The sequence below is a fragment of the Nelumbo nucifera genome, chromosome 1, assembly GCF_055504915.1.
Source record: "Nelumbo nucifera cultivar China Antique chromosome 1, China Antique-T2T, whole genome shotgun sequence".
Classification (NCBI taxonomy): Eukaryota; Viridiplantae; Streptophyta; class Magnoliopsida; order Proteales; family Nelumbonaceae; genus Nelumbo; species Nelumbo nucifera.
The window spans coordinates 8,698,445-8,721,979 of NC_142649.1; the positions used below are offsets into that span (position 1 = coordinate 8,698,445).

The 23,535-nt window shown below is 39.5% G+C and overlaps 1 protein-coding gene across 1 annotated transcript in view; it reads left to right on the forward strand.

The window, feature by feature from the left end:
• The window catches only part of LOC104586808 (acetolactate synthase small subunit 1, chloroplastic-like), a 108,607-nt gene that overhangs the window by 48,726 nt on the left and 36,346 nt on the right, over positions 1-23,535 (forward strand). Inside the window, exons 4-6 of the mRNA XM_010244158.3 lie at positions 1,290-1,358; positions 17,439-17,522; positions 17,666-17,815. Of these exons, the coding sequence (XP_010242460.1) occupies positions 1,290-1,358; positions 17,439-17,522; positions 17,666-17,815 (303 nt within the window). The remainder of the gene's footprint in view (positions 1-1,289; positions 1,359-17,438; positions 17,523-17,665; positions 17,816-23,535) is intronic.

The window sequence follows — 23,535 nt, forward strand, 5'->3', positions numbered from 1 at the left end:
TCCTAGAGATTTTGAGGTGCACTCACTGCTGATTGAGGAAGGCCACATTGATTTAAATACATTTTGGTCTCTAGAAGCTGACAGTGAAAAAAATGAAATGGATTAATGATAACATAACCCTTCTTGCTCGTTGGATTTCAGGAAGAATGTTTTAGGCTTTTAGCAAATAGAAGACTTAAAAAACAAACAAAACATCAAGATATTCTGGTCTTAAAGTCTTTTGCTAGACTAAAAGGGAGTCTCTTTAGGATTAGACCAAACAATAAGATCTTGAAGATCAAGAAAGCCTCAAGAAGTTTTTAATGGTTAGTGTTTAATGGATGTAGTCCTTGAGGGTGATTTTGACAAGGGTTTGCTGAGAGAGTTTTGTTGTTAATTTGGGGGGCTGATGTGTGTTTTGTTTGTGTTGTCTTTGGGGTTATGTTTGTTTTGAGGTGCTTGGGCTTTTGGTTGTGGTGGGTTTGTTTTTTGGTGATCATCTTGGGTTTTGGGTTTTGCTGGTTTTGTTGAGGTTTGGCTGGTTTGGGTTTCTTGTTTGGGAGTTTTTTGTTTGCCTTTTCTTTTCTCTCTAGAGTGACTTTTGGTCACCATCCTTGTTCTTTCTTTTTCCATTTTTAATAAAATTTATTTTATTACCAAAACAAATATTGTAGATATGTGGAGTAGCAATGTTATTTCCCACCTAAATTGCATGATTACCACTTTGAGCTAGATCAATATTCATTTCCAAACATGAAGTTAAATATTAATTTTTGTTTGTGTAATAGATTATTTGGTTGATCTATTACAACCATTTACAATTTCGCTGAGTTTAAATTTTGCTTTAACTCATTTTATCATGAAGCTCTAAATCTTAAGGTTTATAGGGCAACTTCAGAACATATTCTTTTGTCTATAACCTATTAACCTTAGTTTCTTAGCTTTGTTTAGTGATTTGGAGCAAGATAATAATTTAAAAATGGATGTCTATGCTTCTTTTATCATTTCATAAATTATCTTGCTATATTTTGCATATTTTATAATGTTTCCACCATGTCTATAATTTTTACAATATTTTCATACGATATCTCTGACATTTCTGAATGTTTCTTATATTTGGACGACTGACATTTCTGTTGACATCGACATTTTAAACCTTGTTACTAAGTTGTATCCTATAGGGGCAGTACCCTATTCACTGTTTGCAGATTGTATTGTCAACTTCAAATGAGAGCTTATCTGTTTACGTTGTTTTGTTTCTCTTTTTTTGCATTCAAGTACTGATTATCCTTGATGTTTTTGATATTCAGATCATGTGGCTAGTGGACATTTTCAGAGCAAAAGTTGTGGATATTTCAGAGCACTCATTAACTATTGAGGTGATCATGTCAAATTTATACTGCACATTTACTTTAAATCTTGGTTGTATCATTTGGTCTAATGGAACTTGGACTATAATGCTTACTTTTTGATCAGTGGGCTGTAGTGTTTATATTGGTGCTACACATGCCTATGGGGTTTGGGACAGAACTAATGAAACAGGCACAATGGGCCTACATATATTTTACATGTATTATACAATAAAATTTTGGTTTTGGAATTAGGGTTGTCAATGATTTGGGCTGACCTGACCCATTTATATAGTGTTTGAGTTTGCATTATGTTTTTTTGATAAGTAGCTTTAAAATTTATTATAATGAAGCAATATATACAATACAAGCATCCTGAGAAGAGGTGAGAGATTCATCTCTCAATTCATAAAGAGAAAAACAGATAACTGATTGAGTGGCTGCAATCTGGTAAGTTGGGAGCCTGGATTTATAGACAGCTCTGAAGGGATGAGAGATCCATCATATGGATAGCCGAACCCTGTAGGAAGGTAGGGCGAAATTTCAAAAATTTCTCTCTCATGTAGGAATCACATTCCCTATTTTAGAAAATTGAATTTTTCAAGGATCAATCTTGAACCTAAACCGGACCAGATCTGAAACCAAAAGGGAGTGGAGGGTTATACCTGATACGAAGTAGCAATAACCTCCAATGAAGGTGTTCATGCCCAAGGAAAGATCCTAAGACTGCTTCCACCGAAGATGACACGGTGCAGGACGAAGCAGAATTAACAGGATGGCTCTTCAGCAAGAACTTGATTCTTCAGCAAGAATCTGATGGAGGGCGAGTGAGCACGACTTCAGATCACCTTTCCTGCTAAAAGGTGATATCAAGAACCCTTTCTTGATTGCTCCCAGAGTGGAGATCGAACTGGTATGGCGGCAAGAGCAGGAGAGAGAGCAGAAAACAGGAGCAGTTGAACTGCAGTTTTTCTCTTTGTAACCTCTGAACTGAATTGTGTATCTTGGAGGTTCTCCCTGCTCCTCTATTTATAGACTTTAAAGAGAGCATCTCCTAATCCCATTAGGAGTTTCCTAATCCAAATCTTGTATTTGGATTTGGACTCTCTTTAAGAGATAAGGATAATCCCTTATCTTATCTGCAGATAAAGATCAGCCCGCCTAATCTAATTAGGAGTTTCCTTATCCAATTCTTTATTTGGATCTGGACTCTCTGAGTGGATAGGGATAACCCCTTATCCTATCTGCTGATCTAAATCCTAGAACCACCCCTCTTTAATTAATCTCATTAAGCTAGTTCGAATTGGGCTTTAGGCCCATTAAGTCCATGTGCTCACTTATCCTTCAAACTGCTGCCCAGTTGGATATCCTTGTATTGCGCGGGACCCAAACATTGATCTACACATCAGTCACATGGGTTCAGCCCAACCTCTGTTACAAGGCCTGGCCGAGTTCATTGTAGGAGATAATGAACCCTTGAGTCCATTACCATGGGCTCTTAATGGGCCCGACATTTACACTAAATGGTCTTTGGGTCAAGCCACCTTATAAAAACCGAAGGACTGTGGGCAGATGCAAGATTAGCCCATCAGGTATTACCCTCAATGGTTTTACAGTTAATTTCTCAGCCCCTAATGATCAAACACTACCCGACAAGAGAGGACCTCTCCCTCAGCTGCAAGGTACAGTGCTGCACTCTCTACTTACATGGATCCCAGGAATTAAAACCTTTTGCAAACATTTTGAAACCATAATATATATATGTATATCTCTATATAAATATATTTTGCAAAACAAATTTCAACGGCTGAAATCAACTGCCAACAATTTTGGTTTCCATCAGAGAGTGCATCCCTGATCATTCACTTTGTCCGACAAAGGGGTTGATCCTGTCACTATGATCACCCACTCAGATGAATTCTCGGACTGTCCCAACATACCCAAGTTTTGACCCCCTATAAGGATCTCACTGATTGGCATATCAAAGACAACCCAATCCAACACCTAGTGCAGTACCATAATCGAGTCTAGGGGTCAAGTGTAACAATCCAGTTTTGCCCATCTATCTCCAAGGTCCAAGGCAATACTGGAATTCTAGTCCGGTTCAGGGTTTCAAGAAAACCCATACTGCATGTACCTCAGGTCTCACCCTGGCAACTGAGACAAGTCACCCCAACCAACTAGGCGGCACATCAGTGTCAGCCTTGACAGGATAAATCTCCCCAGATCTATCAAACGACTGTGAAGATTCTAAACTAACACGAGTTTCATAAGTGTCCAATTTAAGAGTATTACACAGAAACACATCATAATAACATGAACCAAATATGTACTTTATTCATTTACATTAAATGTCATAATGCACATCATTCTGATTGGAGGTAAGGGCATACACTGTCTAACAAGCCCATAAGGGAAATCCATAATATAACAAGGGAGATTTGTGCATGCTTCAAATGGACAAGGAGATCAGCTAATGGTTTAGCTGACATGTTGGCTAAACAAGGGACTGTGAGGGAGAGTATGTTCTGGGCAGTTCTGTAAGAAAGATTACTGGGGGCTCAACTCCTGCTCATGGGTTGACAGCTGGACTTAAATCTGGAAAGTTATTTTTAAAGTTATTTAATGAAGTTACCGTTTCCAATAAAAAAAAAGATAACAACTGAGCCCAAAATAAAAGTTCCCTACTAACCCCTTGTTTTGCTAGGGTCCAAGTCTGCATTATTCATTCTGATTATAATTGGGCCAGGAATGGTTTTGGTTGTTCCAAACTGATTATATTGGTATAATACAAAGATATGCTCAGTCTAATGCCTATTTTTCTCATTTGCCATAAAAAATACCTATTTTTCTCATGATGTATTTGTAATATTATCATATTATGATGTCCAAATGTGTCAATTTAACAAATAAGTAGGCTTCTTGTCAAATTACAGGTCAGTGCAGTTTTAGTATATTAAGCTTTGATGGGTTTGGAAAATGTTTAACTTTCAATGACATACTTTCTTCTATAACAGGAATTTAATATGGATTTTGGAAGAGGTAACTTAGGACTCTTGGCTTCTCAATTTTTTATTAGTATTGTTAATGATCTAGTCCTGTTGTAACCCTATGTATTTTATATGACACCTACTATCTACCTAAAAGGTCCTAGAAGTCTTAAGGATGAGTTTTTTAATTAACATGGGAAACTAAATTAGGTTAACTCTTTGGGTTGGGATTCTTTATTTGACTTGAAAGTTAAATTATGTACCTATAATCTATGTGGTAAGTCTAAAAGCCTATAGGCTGGGTTTTTAACTTGACTTTGGAAACTTTTTATTTTTTATTTTTGTGATTAAATGATGTGAACTACCTCTCTAATTTGAATTAGAAACTTTTATAAAAAAAGTTAAATTAGGTGTATTTTTAGTTCTATATGCAACTGACGTATCTGTATGGGATCTACATTATTTATTCATATTTTCTTAACAGAGACCTGGTTATGTGTTTTGAGAGGATTGTAGAGTCTTAAGGTCTATGAAAACTAGAAATTAGAAAAATAGGTGTATATGTAGTTTGAGTTTCTCCTCTCTTTATGACATTTCAGGCGTAATTCTGGAAATGTTGAAGTTTCTGGTTACACTTCATCGTTGTTTATTTCTTAATCTTTATTTTCATTTAGAGACTGGTCAGATCTTGTAACCATCTCAGGCATGGTAGATCTTGGCTTTTGCCAATGGACAGATTAATAAGCTCTTCTACAGTCTTTTCTTCGTTCTTGAAAATTCTTTTGTTCCTTTCAGATCATATTGTCCAAATTATAGTTGCAGGAATCAGCTCCCAAATTATTTTTAGAGTTCATCCCAAGGAGGTGCAATGTGAAGAAATAGTTACTAAGTCACGAGTGTGGGGTTCCATACCCACACTCAGGCTCTAGTGTGTGTGGTTCCATACCCACACCTAGTTATTTTTTATTTCCTAGTAATTTTTATTTTCTTTTAAGATTGGGCCGGCTGGCCTTATTATGTTTATCCATATTATGTTGTCTTACTAGGACTAGGACTAGGACTAGGACTTTGTGTTTCTCTCCTGTTCTTGTAAAGAATCAAAGGCTATAAATAATAAAAAGTATGAGGTGGCAGATATCAACAACTGAACCCCTTCTTTCTTTCCCTCTTCTCTTCCTTCCACTCTTCTTTCTCTCTCTCTCTCTCCTTCTCTTCAAACCTGTGTGTCCCTTCTCAGATTACACAGCAGCAGTTCTGATTCATTCAAGTCAAAGCAAGCAGTACCTTCTACAGGGAGGCTGGGATTGTCCAGCTTAGGTTAAATGCCTTAACAAAGTGCAACCAGATCTGGTCAGCCACTTGGCTGTGAATGAAAAGATGATTAGAAGTTTCCAGATCCTGCCTCCACAGAACACAACTTTGGTCTTGAATCTGCAACCCTTTTCTATGCAGGCCATCTTTAGTTAAACTTTTTTCAAGGGCAGCAGACCACATCATGTAGAGATACTATTGGGCTGACTTATTTGGGAGCACTATCTTATCTTGTAACTTATGTACAGTATCATTTATTCATTCTTTGTTTACATAGTCTTTTCTTTTGTATTTGAGATGGTACAATAGTCTTTTCTCTTTTATGTAATCCTCTGATATATAATACAAATCTTTCTGGGCGTGTGATATTGCTTGACACACCCTTTTCAGATTCCCTTGTCTCTTTCAAACAGGCTCTGACATGGCATCAGAGCCAATTCGAATCTGGATTTGCTAAAGGCCCTCTTTCCCACTGTTAATTGCTTCTTTTTAAGGAAAATAGAAGGCCAATTCCTTGTCCTTTTATTTGGAGATATCAGTTTTTTTAGGGACTGTTCTGATTAGTCCTTTTGCTGCTGTTTGCTGTGCAAGGACATGGTACCAGATCTGTATTTTGATTCAGATCTCACTCCTGCTCATTTGGACTTCTGTGGAACCCTAGATCTGGTGTTGCCCCGATCTCCTCTTTCTCTCAACACTTCAGATTAGTGTTTGGATCATTCCTTGTAGGGTTTATGACTTCTTCGAGGTTTCAATCCTGGACTTTCCTTTTCTGGACTGATACTTGATCTGCAGTATATTTTGGGTGCTTTTCTGGACTATTACTGATTTCTAAGTTGCTGGTGTATAATCTTTGGCTATTCCACTTATATCAGATCTTTTATTGAGTGGATTAAGGGCTGTTTTCATCTCCTTTACTTGCTGCAACACTTTGTCTTGGGTGTTTCATTGCTAAATTGGCTTCAGGCAAACATGAACAACTGTCAGTTAAGTTTGATGGGAGAAACTATGCTCTCTGGAAGTTCTACTTCCAGTTCTATGTTGAAGGCCAACGTTTATGTGGTTATGTTGATCGTTTGGTTGCCAAGTCTGGTGAATCTGATAGTAATGGGCTGAAACAATGGAAGATTGAAGACCTTGGGAAGGCAAAAAGGGGAGTTTTGGGAAGGTGTTTGAAAATAGGAGAGATGGATGAGGCCCATACAAGGTTGGCTAAAGGAAAAACTGAAACTGGCATGATAAACTTAATGAATTATGATATCAGAGGAGAGAGATAGAGGCTGAGAAACACGTGGCAGGCCAAGAGAAAAAGGGATCCGGATGGAGAGAGGGAGATGAAAAGATGTCTTTACTGCATGTTGAAGGGGAGGCTGGAGTTGTAAACAGGGCGGATGCTGGGGCCCGCCTTCCAAAGACCAGACCAAAATGTGCAGGAAACTCTTTCGATCCACCCAGTCTAGGAGTACATAGAAAGAAGTCAGTTAATTTTAAACCCTCAAAGAATGTTAGACACAACAGATTGAATAAGCTTAATTTGAATAGGTTTTGAAGGGGAAAAGAAATAAGGTGGGGTTGGGAGATTTTCAGATTTGTTGAGGCAAAAAGAAGAAGATTAATGTGAAAAAGTGGAGGGGCATAATATCAGAGATGATGTTCAAAGCCTTGGCAATGGCAACGGCGATGAGGATCACATTTGTTGATAGTACTGGAGATAGGGTTTTGTTTTGGGAGGATGTTTGGATTGGTGACTATGCCTTGAAGGACCTTTTTCCCTCTTTTTATTCCATCTCGTGTTTTAAAAATGAGCCAATTCAAAGGTTCGTATCCTCTTCCTTTTCTTCTGGCATAAACTGGAACCTGGGCTTTAGAAGAGATTTGAGAGGTTCTGAGCTTGATCAGGTTGCTTTTCTACTCAAAACCATTGATCCCGTTTGCTTGGACCCTCCTTCTGTAGATTCCTGTATTTGGAAGCCTTTACCTTTGGGATCCTTTTCTTGTGCTTCCTTGTGCTCGTCTTCATTGCCTCAACCTTTTCATAGCAAGGAAGTTTGGTCCAAACCTGTCCCTCCTAAAGTTGGAGCCCTTTGTTGGGAAGTCTCCCTTGGGAAAATCAACACTTTGGATGTTTTGCAAAAAAGAAGACCTAGTCTTTGTATCTCTCCTAACTGGTGCACCCTTTGCAAAGCAAACAAGGATAGTTGCTACCATTTACTATTCACTTGCTCTTTTGTTGTAGGCCTTTGGGAAAAGCTTTTTGATCTTTTCGGGTGCAGGTGGACAGAATTGATGCAGATTTGCAATCTTTTTGATCCTACAACTTTCAGGTGGCCAAAGAGAAGAGGATGAGTTTTGTGGAGGTGTGTGAGAGCTGCTTTGGTGTGGACTATGTGGGAGGAACGGAATGCTAGAATCTTTAATGACAAGGAGAGGGATCAAACTTGTGAGTTAGAAAGTATCTTATGTAAGGCCATAAGTTCGGTAAAATCCTTGGATCTATTCTCCTCCTACACTTTTGATGACATAAGGAGAAATTGGGAACAACTAGCTAAAAGTTCCGTAGTCAGAAGCAAGCCAGTGGTGGATTGGAAGTCTCCTGATGCAGGCGTCATTAAACTAAATTTTGATGGTAGTAGCTTGGGCAACTTGGGGCCACCTAGAATAGGGAGTCTTTAGAAATGATGAGGGTCAGATTGTAGCTCTATTTTCTGGTCCTATAGGGTGGGGAGACTTGGTAAGTGCAGAACTCCAAGCTGTGTTACAAGGAGCAGAATGTGCAAGAGAGTTGGTAGTGGATCATTTAATGATTGAAGGTGATTCCAAATTGGTTGTTGGATGGATAAAAGAACCAAAGACGGCAGCCTGGCCGTACAGGGGGACTTTGAGAAGATTTAAGTGGCTGACTTAAAATATTTTAGTCACAGTTCAATGGGAAAGAAGATTGGCAAATGGGCTGGCAGACCTCCTAGCTAAACAAGGAGTACATAGGAATCAACACTTTTGGGCTCAATTGTATGCTTTATGTAGTTTAGAGGCTGCACCTCATGCCTCATAATGGGAATTGTATGATGTATACTTAGTTCTTTAATTAATAAAATTATCATTATCTTTATCTATCAATAAAAAGAGGATCACATTTGCTGCATGCGAAATAGGGACAGATCTATGGAGGAGCTTGAATCTTCGACATTAAAAGAAAACAGTGGTACGTCGTCTTCGAACCTTATTCCTATTGTGAAAGATATATTGTTTATTGATTCTAGTGGGATCCATAAAGAAGAAATTAATGGTTTGGAGGAGAAGGTTTCGGGGGAGGTCATTGTTGCCGAAGTAGGAGGAGATCGTGGTGTTGGTGACAAAAGTAGCGGAATCTCCATTGCGAACTAGTGTACTTTGCTCCATATCGAAGGCATTGAAGCTGATCACCGATTATTTAAGGAGGTGGTGATAGGAAGGTTAGGGGTGGATTTGGGTAGGAGGAAGACTAATAAAGAATTATCTGTGAACAATTTAGTAATTCTCAAGAAATCTCGAGGAGCCAATGGAGTGAAATATTCACATACAATTCATGTTACCAAAGTATTCTCTAGGTTGAAACTTGGGTTAGTAGGGGCGGGTCCCACAAAGAACTACAAGAGGGTGTATGAGAGGAAGGGCCGTAAGACTATTACATCGGCAAAAGAAGCTATTGATGACGAGGATTCTCTGGCTGCTCCTAAATTGGGTTTGCAATTAGGGACTTGACATCATGAAGAAGTAATAGAAGGTGAAGTCGTATCTACTGGAAAAGACATCGATAAAAGCCGTGAAGAGAAGGGGGGAGAAATATGGAAGCACTCTTGTTGAGGAAGCAGCTAAAAAAGACATAGAGATTGGCAAAATCCTGGGACTATTTTTTTGGGAGGTGAGGAATTTGCTAGAAAAGCTTTTGAAGTGTTTGAGAGGAAGAAGAGGGAAGAAATTTTAAAGAAAGGTCCTTTGGGTGGATGGAAGTCGGACAAAGAGGTTGGTCAGGAGGAGGTTTTTGAAGGCTTAGGGTCCTATTTTCGCCAGGTTGGTTTCGTTTTTGTTCGTTTGTGGCCGATCATTTGGGAAGGTGTCTGAGGAGCTGGTGCTAGAGGAGTTGGTTTCTCTTTCTTTCTTCTCGTCGGTGTTTTTTGTAGCTATTTGTTGTTGTAGCGAAAGTTGTCTTTTAATTTGACTTGTCTTCCCTTGGGTGATAGCTTATCATCTTTCTTTTCTATTCTATTTTAAATTTAATGAAATTTCTGCTTATTCTTCAAAAAAAAAAAATAATGCTAGAATAGCATATTGGATTCTAATTCTAGGGTCCATTGAAATGAACATAGCCATTCTGATGAGGGGTCTCAAATTGCAAGAGATGTTCGAATTGAAGGGATGAGAGATCCATCCCATGGACGCCCAAAGATTGCGGAATAAGGGGGCGAATTTCAAAAAATTTCTCTTCCTTCAACTGGGAATCGCATTCCCTATTTAGAAAATCATATTTTCAAGGATCATTCTTGAACCATAAATTGAACCAGATCTGAACCAAAAAGAGTAGGAGAGGATTATAGCTGATACGAAGAAACAGTATCTCCCAATGGAGGTGTTCACGCCCAAGGAAGGATCCAAAATCTGCTCCCACTGAAGATGGCGCAGTGCAGGATGGAGCAGAATCAGCAATGTTCTTCTCCAATAACTGTCATTCGCAAGAAACAATAGGATGGCACGTGAGCACAGCATCCTATCAATTCTTCCTCCAAGAACTGATGTCAAGATCAAATCTTGACTTCTCCCACTGGTGGAGATCGAACTGGCAAAACAAGGCGGCAAGAACAGGGAGGCGGCAAGAAAGAATTTGCAGGGTGCAGAATTCTCTCTTCTTGTGATTTCAGCACTGAAGAAAATTTGATTGTTTTTTTTTTCCTAAAGGCTGCCGCCCCCTCCTTTTGTTAACCTAAAAGATCAGCTCCTAATCCAATTAGGAGTTGCTTATCCAAATATGATTTGGATAAGACCCCTTTTAGGTGTCAGGGATAAACCCTCATCTTATCTGCAAATTAGATTAGCTTTATCCTAATCTCATTAGGAGGTTTCTAGATCTGAATCACATTCAGATCTGGACTCTATGAGTGGATAGGGTCAAGACCCTATCCTATCTGCTAATCCATCTCAGAATTCGCCCCTTTATTAACTAATAAAATAGCCTAGTTCGAAATGGGCTTTAGGCCCATTAAGCTTATGTGCTCACTTAACCTTCCTAACTGCTGCCCAGTTGGGCTTCCTTGTATGGCGTGGGACCCAAGCATTGATTTACACATCAGCCACATGGGTTCGGCCCAGCCTTTGTTACAAGGCCTGGCCGAATACACTGTTATGGACAGTGCACCCCCTGAAACCCATCAAATGGGCTCTATGGGCCCAACACTTACCTTAAGTGGTCCCTGGGCCAAGCCACCTTGTAACACCCAGGGACTGTGGGCATATGCAAGATTAGCCCATCAGGTATTATCCTCAATGGTCTTACACTTAAGCTCTCAGCCCATAATGATCATACACTGCCCGACAAGAGAGGACCTCTCCCTCGGCTACAAGGAACAGTGTTGCACTCTCTACTTATATGGATCCCGGGAATTAAAATCTTCTTGCAAACATTTTAGAAACCATAATATATATACTTTTATATCTCATATAAAATATACTTTGCAAAACAAATCTCAACGGTTGAAATCGGCTGCTGACAGTCTTGGTTTCCATCAGTGAGAGTGCATCCCCAATCATTTCCTTTGTCCGACAAAGGGGCTGATCCTGTCACTATGATCACCCACTCAGATGAATTCTCAGACTATCTCAACATACCCAGGTTTTGACCCCCGCTAAGGATCTCACTGAATGGTACATCAAAGACAGCCCAATCCGACACGTAGTGCAGTATCATAATCGAGTCTAGGGGTCGGGTGTAACTTTCCAGTTTTGCCCATCAATCTCCAAGGTCCAAGGCAATACTGGAAATCTGGTCCAGTTCAAAGATTCAATTAATCCTACACTGTATGTGCCTAGGGTCTCACTCTGGCAGCTGAGACAGGCCACCCCAACCGACTTGATGGCACCACAGTGTCAACCTTGTCAGGATAGGTCCCCCTAGACCGATCCACTGGCTGTGAACATTCTAAACTAACACGAGTCTCATTAAGTGTCCAGTTTAAGGGTAATACACAGAAACATACCAAGGGAATATGAATCAAATATTTACTTTTTTTCATTTACAATAAATTCATAAAGTACATCATTCTGATTGAAGCTAAGGGCATACAAAACTGTCTAACACGAATATGTGGAGAAGATTTATTAACAGTGTTAACCTATCTTGGCAATACCAAATTGAAACAGAAATCTTCTCTCACAGCCAAGGAGAGAAGAAAATCTAGGGGTATTATGCTGGCTTTGTTAATTTATGGTTTGATACAAATTAGTGCATATGGGGGGCTCTCTTACAGCCTGTTGTGTTAAGGGTATGAGAGAACATTTTGATAAAAGAAAGGCCATGCATTTCCTACTGCATTGAAGGCCTGAGTATGAAGTGATTAGATTAAACACTTTGGGTAGGGATACAACTCCAAGTTTGGACACCATCCTAGGGGAACTTCTTAGGGAAGAAACAAGGTTGGTAACTCAGTCTAGTATCAGTAGAAAGTATGACTCAGGGGCTGAAACTGTATTTTCTACAAACAAACTGAAGCCAATGAAGAAGCTCTCTAAGGTACAATGCTATGAGTGTAAGGAATATGGTCATGTTGTTACATACTGCCAAAAGAAGAATACATGTACTTATTGTAAGCATCATGGGCATATAATATCTGAATGCCCCACTTGGCCAGCTAAAGGAAACACTTTCAGCTATAAGAAAAATCAGTATAGAGCTTATCAAACATTCTTGGACAATTCAGATGGGAGTACAATTCGTTCTCCTCCTGCATCTACTCCAATTAAAGGTGAGTCTTCTGGAATTTTTTTTGGTCAATAACTCGCAGATTTTATTAAAATTAGAGAGAAAAAACACTGGTACAAGAAGAGGGAGATAAACTCTCTTATCTCACCTAACCAAAACAACAAGACAAGAGAACGATTACAAGATAGCCCAGAACAAAGAGTTCCTAGATGCCCCTTGTTTAGCTAACTCATCAGCAAAGGAGTTAGCACTCCTTTTAACCCAACTCATCTTCACCTCAGTGTTCTTGGTTAACCAATTAAATTTCCTCTTCTCATTGCTGTAGTTCCAAAAATTAGCAGTATCATTTCTCAGCCAATCAACTACCAGTTTAGAATTGCCTTCTATGCCCAATTTGGTGATATTCAGTTCAATTGCCATTTGAGTTTCTTCGATAACAGCTGAAATCTCAGCTTTAAGAGAATCGCCCAATCCAATTGGCCCCAAAGAGAGCAATTATCACTCCCTCCTCATTTCTTAAGACACCCCCAATACCTGATGGACCCAGATTACCCATGCTACTTCCATCAAAATTAAGTTTGATAAAACCACTAGGAGGAGGAGTCCAAGAGGGTAAAGATGTGACTTTAACCTGAGCTGAACTTATAATTTCCTTTTCATTTCTGAACAAATCATCCACTGAAAAGTGTTAAAAAGAGCCAAAGACTTAAGCCAATGTACTGCTCTGATTTGAATCAGCTCCAGAATTTCTGGCAGCGTTCTGGAATTATTACCAAGGAAAAGATGTGGCAGATAGTGTCTTCAGCCATCTCTACTATTGGTTTGTCTGGTGAGTCTTCTCTTTATTGTTCTTCACCCATAGGAAGGTGTGGTCTTTGCTATGTTTTTTAGGCTCGATTGGAATTGGGGACTCGCTCCGGGCGTAGGTTATTAGTTGTGGTGGAGGATGTAAAAAGGTCTAAGGAATTATGTATTAATAGATTGGTCATCGTAGGAAACACAAAAACGGTGATAGGTTGGTTAGGGAAGGATGATGAGTGTATGTGGCCTTATCTTAATGAACGAAGACTCTTCAAATCGTTAACTTAGGGTATGGAAGTGAGACTGTAGTGGGTTAAGAGGAGTGCCATAGTTGTCAAGGCGACGCCTAGGTGGGTGCCTAGGCGACTAGGCAATTTTTAGATGTTGCCTTGCCCAACACCAAGGTGTTTTTGTATTAGGTGCTCACCCATATATATATTATATTATTTTTTTGAATGTGTATATGTATTGTACCATTTTATTGGTTTGTTTTATTTTATTAGAATACACCCTGTTGTATGTAACCATTTTTTATTAAAGTAATTCTCTTTTACATTAAAACTATGAAAGTTTCTTTGGGTTTGACACTTTGAGTTTTGAACCGAGAGATGAGAAGAGAAAGCAAGGGACTGAGAAGTTTCCATTGTTCAGTCCAAGTAGTCCAAGACCTCCAGGTATGTTTCTTCTTCTTCTTTAAGAAATATTTTTGGGATGAAATAGGGGCTTCGTCTCCTTCTTCTTCCTAAATGATACTCCTTCTTTCTTAACTTTTAAAAATCCTCCATTTTTTTAGCCTGAAACAGGGTCTCCACCCCCTTAAACACAGTCCACATCGTCCTCTTGGACAACTTATGTTGGAAACAAAACAGGGGCTCCGCCCCCTTATTTTTTCTAATAGCTAGCATACATGTATGTTGGTTAGTATAAAAAACCAATAAAGTAACTTAAGAGGGGTAGGAATATTTATTTTATACTTTCAAATTCCATCGCCTAGGCGACTGAGTGCCCTGTGGTTGCCTAGGCTCGCCTAGGCGCCTTGACTATGAGGAGTGCTAATTCATTTGTAGATACATTAGTCAAACAAGGGGTGGAAAGGAACCGGTTTCTTTTGGGCTGTATTGTAATTTTCTATTACTTTCTGGGGGGAGTTAAGAGAGTTTATCTCGCCCTACCTTTGTACTTATTCTTAATTATCTAATGAAATGTTTTTGCTATTGATCAAAAATAAATAAACCAAAAAAAATGGAAGACAAATCAGAGCAGCAATCAAGAAACCCAAACTTGAAAGAATGGAAGATGTAAAGGCATGGAGTCATACCTGGAAAATGAGGGTTTCCAATGAATGATGGCATATAACTGCAAAACATGAAAAATATCCGATGAGATTGACAGAATCTTGCAAGTTGGTAAGAAAAATATTGAAAATCAATGCAAAACTCACCTGATTAGGGTTTGGTCAGTTGAGGGCTCCAACAGAGGTTTGCTTGAGCTTGAGAAAAACGGGAGAAATGGGTGAGGGTTTAGAGAAAATTTTATGTATCACATATATGGGAGTGCTGCGCATGTTTGTGCCTTTTGTGTTTAGTGAGAAAGCACAAATGGCCCTTGCGGTGCTGCTAAAGCCCAAAGTCATCTATTATTACTTAGTGCTTTTTGTTGCACATTTTTTTTATTCTTTGGGTGTTTTTTCTTTGGAAAAACACCCATTATCAAATGATGAACACTTTTTTTTCTGTCAAAGCACGAATGTACTTCAAAAAACCTTATCCAAACATAACCTTAACCTTTCCCCATTTTCCACCTTACATGAAACCCCTTTTACAAAGGCTATTGATTTTTTTATAATTGGCAACTGTTTTCAAGGAATGTATCAATCTGTTCAAGTGGTTGAAAGATTCAGATGTTTCACCATGAACACCTGATGTAGATGGTGGAAGGAATTCATAGATGGTAAGTTCATGATATAAGTTATTTTGTGATTCTATTATCAGATATAGGATCAAATGCTCTGATCCCCTTGCAGGGGTGTTAACCAAGGGGTCCCACTCTCTCCGTTCCTCTTTACTTTAGTAGCTGATGTACTTAATAGAATCATCACTAAGGCCATTAGGGAAGATATCATTAGGGGTTGGAGAGTAGGAAGGAACCAGATCCCAGTCAACCATCTTTAGTTTTTAGATGATTTGATGATTTTTTTTTTTTCGTGAAGGGAATGCTAGTGAGAAGGTAGCAAACTTAAAAAGAGTTAATCAAAGGTTTTGAAAGAATCTCTAATCTGAAAATAAATTTGGAAAAGAGCTGCATAGCGGGTATTAACTTGGAGGATAGGGAGGTCGAGGCTATTGTAGAGTGTCTCGAATGTTCTGTCTCATCTTGGCCTTTGTCCTATTTAGGGCTTTTATTAGGGGCAAATTCTAGGGAGAGTAGGTTTTGGACTCTAGTGCTAGAAAAGTTTGAGAAGAGATTAGCTTCGTGGAAAAAGAATTACATTTCTTTGGGTGGTAGGATCACTGTAATAAGAGCTACATTGGCGAACTTACCCACTTACTTTCTGTTTGTCTTTAGGATACCACCTAGGAAAGCTAGGATGTTAGAGAAGTTAATGAGAGACTTCCTTTTGGGAACCAGGACAAGGAAAAAAGGATCATTTGCTTAAGTCAGAAATTGTGTGTAAAAGCAAAGAGGAGGGGGGGTTTGGGGATAGGGAGGGTGGTCCTAATAAATCTAGAATTGTTGCATATATGGCTGTGGCGTTGGCTTTTGGAGAGAGAGAGAGAGAGAGAGGCTTTGGCATGAAGTGGTGGGAAGCATTCATGGATGCTCAGAGAATAGGTGGGACACAGGTGTATCAAGGCAGCACCTTGGAAGGCCATTCATAACACTCTTCCTTAGTTTCTCAGGTTTGTCAAGTACAAAGTTTGTTCTGCTAATTTGTCCCGTTTTGGGAGGATATTTGAGTGGGAAATACCCCTTTAAAGGACCTTTTTCCTTTGTTGTTCTCCATTTCATTGTATACAAAAGAGGTGGTCTCAAAATCTCCCTCACCCTCAAGAACACCCTTGGCTCCAAATCGGGATTTTGGGTTTCATAGGGGGTTAGGGATGCTGAAAATTGTCTCTCTATATATTTTGCTTTGCCTCCTAGTTCCTTTGCAATCTGTTGGGAGAGGTTGCAGCCCACGCCTCTACAAGGGCTGCCTTATGATATTACAAATCTAAATCAGTTTCTGAATTAATAACATTTCATTATTACTCATAAAAAATTCTATTCCTGCAAGAATTGAAGCATTCATGTAGTTTCTCTTATTCTCACAATCAATCATCTGAAAAGCAGGGGGATTCGCCTATCAAGGCATTGTATTGTTTGTTGTAATCAGATACAAGACTAAGTGTTCTGATATTATAGGTGTGTACTATAGGTGTGTGGGGAGATCTTCCTCCAAGCGTTGAAGCTTTCAAGTGGCAACTATCTTTTGATAGTATTCTCATAATTGATCATCTAAAAAACAGGGGGATTTGCTTATCAAGGTATTGTATTATTTTCTGTAATCACGTGTTTCTCATCTCTTCATTAAGTGCAGCATTGGAGAATTTATTAGGAAGTTTTGGGTTGTACAGAAGACCTAAGCATGATCCGGTCCATCTAAAGGAGATTTTCTCTAAAAGGCCATCATTATCTGGAACCAAAAAGGCAAAAATAGTCTTGAGTATGATTCTTTTTGCGGTCTATTGGGCTATATGGAGAGAAAGAACAGAACTTTTGATGGCAGATCTAGACATTAGAATAGTTGTGACTGGTATTGGTTCATTCATTATGGATTGGTTATTGTGTCTTCCTGAATTTAGAGATACATCTTGGTCTCAATTTGGATATGGTTTATGGTCAACACTTGAGCTTGTTGGAGTGCCTTTTTAATCTTGTAATTGTGCTGTTGTGCATTTGTGGTTTGAGTATTGTCTGATTAGGTCTCACCATGTAGTTTAAATGAAACTCCTTTGTCTTTACTATCATACAAAGGATGCCTAAAGGTATCAATCCATTTTGATGCTGATGTGTCAGGTGACTGGAGATCCTGGGAAGATGGTTGCAGTGCAGAGAAACTTGAGCAAATTTGGAATTAAAGAACTTGCAAGAACTGGAAAGGTTAAATGCCTATACTTTAAATACTGAATGTGCTGTTGTTCCTTCTGTGAAATTTCTATAGGTTATAACTGAAAAATTCTGACCCTTTATGTGTATTTTATGTATGTTTCATGTATTTGGGTCTTCTTTGTTGCTTCTTACAGATTGCTTTGAGACGGGAAAGGATGGGTGAGACAGCACCTTTTTGGAGATTCTCTGCAGCTTCATATCCAGATCTTGAAGGAACACCTGTAAATGCTCTGATGGGGGCCACAAATAGAACACTGAATAGCAATTTGGATCAATCTTCAGGGGTATTATCTTCTTTGTTGTATGAAAAATATGTTGTGTTCTTTTCTGTTTTTCCCTGATGAATATGTTTTTTTTTTTCTATTTCTTATATGAATTTGTGTAGGGCCATAATATGATGTGTCTGATGTCTTGATCATCTCTTGATAGGACTATATATTTATATTGTATATTCTCTTTTGTACTGTATATCGCCAATATTCCCAATATGTGGCTGGATGAATGTGGCCAGCAATGTGTTGTGTCAGCAGATCTGGGCTCATCTTAGCATGGATTCACTCAACTTTTGGATCAAATCAATAAAGTAGGAATATGTTGTTACTATTTCATTGAACAACCCGATAGAAGAAATCTTGATGCTTATAAGGATACTTTGTAGTGTGATGTAATGCCCATGGTAGTATATAATATTGGTAGACATTGGGAATTTGAAAGAAAAACTAAGCATGATGGCTGGGCGCCTGACCAACAGTTATAACTTTTACAAGGATTGAAAAAAGTTCACCTTGATGCCTTCTGAAGGTGAACGAGAACTTGAAAATGGTAATGTTACAGCAGTTGTTTCAGCAGTTCGAACCGGTAGAAAATGAAGGAGAGAGAAGAAGAAGAAGAAGAAATAATCGAACATAGCAGGCTAAACCTTACTAGTCGACCATAATATGAATTAGGGATTCTAATTGGTGTACAAAAGACTAAACTGCCCCACTTAAGTATGGGACAAGATGACTGCAAAAGTACTATTAGGACTACCACATAAGCATATAACTTAAACAGAATGAAAAAACTAATCTGCCCTTATTCGACCAACTCTAACACTCCCCCTCAAACTGGAGAATATATGTCGTATAATCCCAACTTGTTACATATATAGTTCACTCTCCTTGAGCTCAAACCTTTTGTAAACAAATCTACCCACTGATCACTTGAGCTTACCTGTTCTGTGCTTATCTCTCCAGTAAAGACTTTCTGCCTCACAAAATGGTTTGTACAATAATCCACGGCGTAGAGCTCCCTTAAGGTACCTTACAATTCTAAGAACTGCATCCCAGTGAGGTATCTGGGGGTTTGCATAAATTGACTCACCACACTAACAGCAAAGGAGATGTTTGGTCTTGTGATAGTCAGATAGTTCAGCTTCCCCACTAACCGTCTATATCTTCAAGGATAATAAAATATTTCACCTGTATCACTGTTCAACTTAGCATCTGGTTCCATGGGAGTTTCATCTGGTTTCGCACCTAACAACCTTGTTTCATCCAGCAGATCAAGGACATTTTCTTTGGCACAGGTTCACACCTTGTTTTGACCTAACAACTTATATACCTAAGAAATACTTCAACTTCCTAAGGTCTTTTGTTTGAAAATGGTCTTGTAGAAAGGCCTTTAGTTTGTCAATCCCCAATTTGTCACTACCAGTTATGACAATATCATCCACATTGACTACTAATAAAATGTTTTTGGTTTCAACATCATGGCTGAACATTGAGTGGTCAACCTGACATTGTTTCATTCCATTATTTTTCACCACTTCACTAAACTTTCTAAAGCAAGTACGAGGAGATTGTTTCAACCCATAAATTGCGTTTTTCAGTCTACACATCTTACCATCCTCCCCTAAGCAACAAACCCGGGTGGTTGCTCCATATATACCTCCTCTATAAGGTCACCATGGAGGAAGGCATTTTTAATGTCAAGTTGAAACAGGGGCCAATCATACATGATTGCCAAGGAAATTAAGACACAGACTAAGACAATCTTTGCCACAAGAGAGAAGGCCTCCATATAGTCCACCCCATACAATTGAGAATAACCTTTAGCAACAAGTCAGGCCTTCAAATGCTCTACACTGCCATTTGGTGATGTGAAGTGGAAAAGTGAGAGCCCGAAACAAAATTGGAAATGAGATGTAGGGTGCAACTACGTTTACCTTTCCGTAAAGCAATGGGAAGATCAAGCTTTGAAGGTTTTGGGACAAGGGCAACAACAGGATCCACAGACGAGGTAGAAGTCAGAGGATGTGCCAGTGTTTGTCGATGAGTGTACACATGCTAGATTGGTGGTCATTCAGTAGGAATCTGCACTAGTGGAGTTGAAGGTTCAACCCCAATAGGAATAATCGGAACGAGATCACTAACTGGAAGAGGAAGAGGAAGCAATGGTGGAGATGATGGTACTTCAGGTCCTGAGAAGAACGGGATGGACTCAAAAAACGTGACATCATGACAGACATAGAACTTCCAAGTGATGGGATTGTAACACTTATACCCTTTTTGGGTCCGAGAGTAGCTAAGAAAGATACACTTAATAGAGTGTGCATCTGGTTTGTTTAAACTAGGACTCAGATTGTGAATAAAGCACACACAGCTAAAGACCCGGGGTGTTAATGGAAAGGGAGACAAGGTGGGGAACAAAATAGAAAAGGGAGACCGACCATGAAGGATGAAGGAGGGCATCCGATTAATAAGAAAACAAGTAGTAAGCACAACGTCACTCCAAGATCGTTTAGGAACATTCATATGATGAAGAATAAACCGACAGTTTCAAGGAGATGACGGTTCTTTCGTTCAGCCACCCCATTTTGTTGAGGGGTGGATGCACATGAAGTTTGATAAATGATGCCATGCTGTTCCAAATATTGTTGAAAGGAAGTAAGAAAGTATTCTCGACCATTATTTGAATGAAAAACTTTTATTGGAATACTAGATTGCATATGTATTTCAGCATGAAATTTTTGAAAAGTGGAAAATAATTCACTCATTTGTTTCATTAAATAAATCTGTCATTAAATAAATCCAAACATCTGAATGAACTAAAGCAAAATGACTCAACATACCACTATCAACTCTATGACTGAAGGAAACCTGATGGTGTTTCCCATATTGACACTACTCACACTGTAAAGAAGACAAATGTCTCAAAGATGGAACTAGTAGCTTGAGTGCCTTGAGAGGTGGATGTCCCAGTCGACATTGCCATTGTAGAGGAGTTAGGGAAGTCTGAAGTGCAACCGACGATCCACCACCGTCAAGATTATACAATCCACCGGTCTCATGCCCTCCACCAATCTTCTTCCCCGTCTTGAGATCTTGAAAAACACAAAATGAAGAACAAAATGTAATAGAGCAATTAAGGGTCTTAGTTAATTTACTAATTGACGTAAGATTGAATGGAAATTTAGGAACATATAGAACAGATGATAAAGAAAGAGATGACGTGTCAACATTACCAACACCACAAATGGGAGAAGAGGAACCATTGGCCAGGGTAACAATTTGAGATGTCGAAGTTTCAGAGAGAGAAGAGAACACACCTGGAGTCCCGGTCATGTGATTAGAGGCTCCAAATTCAATAATCCAGGGAGAGGGTTTGGATGCCAGACATGCTATACCTGAGTGTGCAAGGGTGGCTGTAGTATGTTGTGAAGTAGCCTGAAGGAATCCCTCATACTCATCTCGCAGTACACTCGTCATCTCCTTCCCGAAAGCAGATGTAAATGTGGAAGGTGTTTGATCTGTCTGTTGGTTATCACTGACATCAACCAGACTAGCTACTGCATGATTAACCCATGTAGAAGGTGGGCCATGGAGATCATAATGGAAATTCACTAAATGTCCTTCCCTGCCACAGTGTGTACACTTCCTAGTTGAGTTACCTCTTCCTTTACTACGACCTTCCCCTGAGTTAGGACCTCTGTGAGATGCATGTCCTCCCCCTCTATTACCACGTTCACCTCCTCTGGCTACCACAATTATTGATCTATTAGACTGTGTGGTACTCTTTGTGGATCCTAAAAAAATCCTACGCAATGTTTTAAAACACGGAGGTGTGACGGGATTCATTCCACTACCTAGAGGCGTGAGCCTCTTGAACACAAGGAGGCTTATGCCTCCTTAAGAGGAGGGGTGTTAGGAGGACGATGAAGAGGAAGGGGGGATCTCATTTTTTCTTTATTTTTAATAAAAATCTTTTATATTAAGAAGAATAAAGATGCATAACATTAGTTGAAAGGGGTGGGGGGTCAAAGGGGCAGGGGGGCAAACCACTTTCTTTCCCCTTATCTTTTCTTCCCTTCCCTTTCATTTCCTTGTCTTTTCTTTTCTCTTTCTTTTTCTTTCCCTTCCCTTCCCTTCCCTTTCTTTTCCTTTCCTTTCATTTCCTTTTTTGTTCTGTCTTTTTATATCAGATGTGCATGAGGCACATGAGGCATATGCCTCTAGCACGCCTCATGAAAAAAGCGCAAGAGGCGTACACCTCTTGCATCTGAGGTGTACGCCTCAACGGTGTTATTGCCTCTGGCATACACCTTAGTGTGTTTTGGGAGCGCCTCACCTGGAGTCGTGCCTCCAGACGTACGCCTTCCACACCTTTTAAAACATCGATCCTGCGAAACCGTGCAAATACTTCCTCAAGTGTAGGAAGAACAGAGCCTCCCAATCTTTGTGCTCTAACGGGTTCATACTCTAATTTTAGCTCCACTAAGAACCCAGTGACATCCAGTTTCTCCCTTTGTTGTTGCTGAACCTTAACACCTGGAGTTAGGAGATGATAGACAGAGTTCATTTCTGAGGTTTCTCATTAAGTTATAATGGCATAGTACTCTTCTAGGGTTTGATTCCCTTGCTGCAGATTAAAATATTCCTGATAGAGCTGATATACCCTTGTAAGGAAGAATGGCGGCGGCTGGAGAACTCCTGGGACAGAGATGGATGAATAGCTTCTCCTTTCTGGAGTCTGTATGAGATCCAATCTCTATTCGCAGGATGTTTTGTTGCTTGCTCACAAACCCTTAGGTTCGAAATCTGATATTGATTTCTCTCTCTTAGAGTTTCTCCTCTTTTCTTCTTGATTAAGAAAACTCCTAATTAGGAGTTATCCCAATCCAAATCAGTATTTGGATAGGGGATGATCTTAATCCTATTTGCAGATTAAGTTAGCTTACTCCTGATCTTATCAGGAGGTTACCAGATTCAAATCTGATTTGAATTTGGTCTCCCAGAGTGGATAAGGTTAAAAGGCCCTATTCTTTTCTAACTTTAATCCCAGATACGCCCCATAGATGGGTGATCATATCAGCCCAGCTCGAAATGGGCTTTTGGCCCATTTAAGTGTTCAGTGCTTAACTAGTTTCCAATCTGCTGCCCAGTTGGGCTTCTTTGTATGGCGTGGGACCCAAGCATTGATCTACACACCAGCCACATGGGTCTGACCCAACCTTTATTACAAGGCCTAGCCGAATTCACTGAAAAGCTCAGTAAACCCCTGAGCCCATCACATGGACCCTATGGGCCCAACACTTACATTAAGTGGTCCTTGGGCCAAGCCATCTTATAAAAACCCAGGGACTGTGGGCAGGTGCAAGATTAGCCCATCAGGTACTATCCTAAATGGTCTTACACTTAACCTCTCAGCCCTTAATGATCAAGCACTGCCCAACAAGAGAGGACCTCTCCCTCGGCTGCAAGGAACAGTGCCACACTCTCCACTCACATGGATCCCAGGAATTAAAACCGTTTGCAAACATTTTGAAACCGTACAAATATATATATATATTAATATATATATATATATTAATTTTGCAAAACAAAATTCCAACGATTGAAATCAACTGCCGGCAGTTTGGTTTCCATCAGAGAGAGTGCATTCCCGATCATTACCTTTGTCCGACAAAGGGGCTGATCCTGTCACTATGATCACCCACTCAGACTGTCCCAACATACCCAGGTTT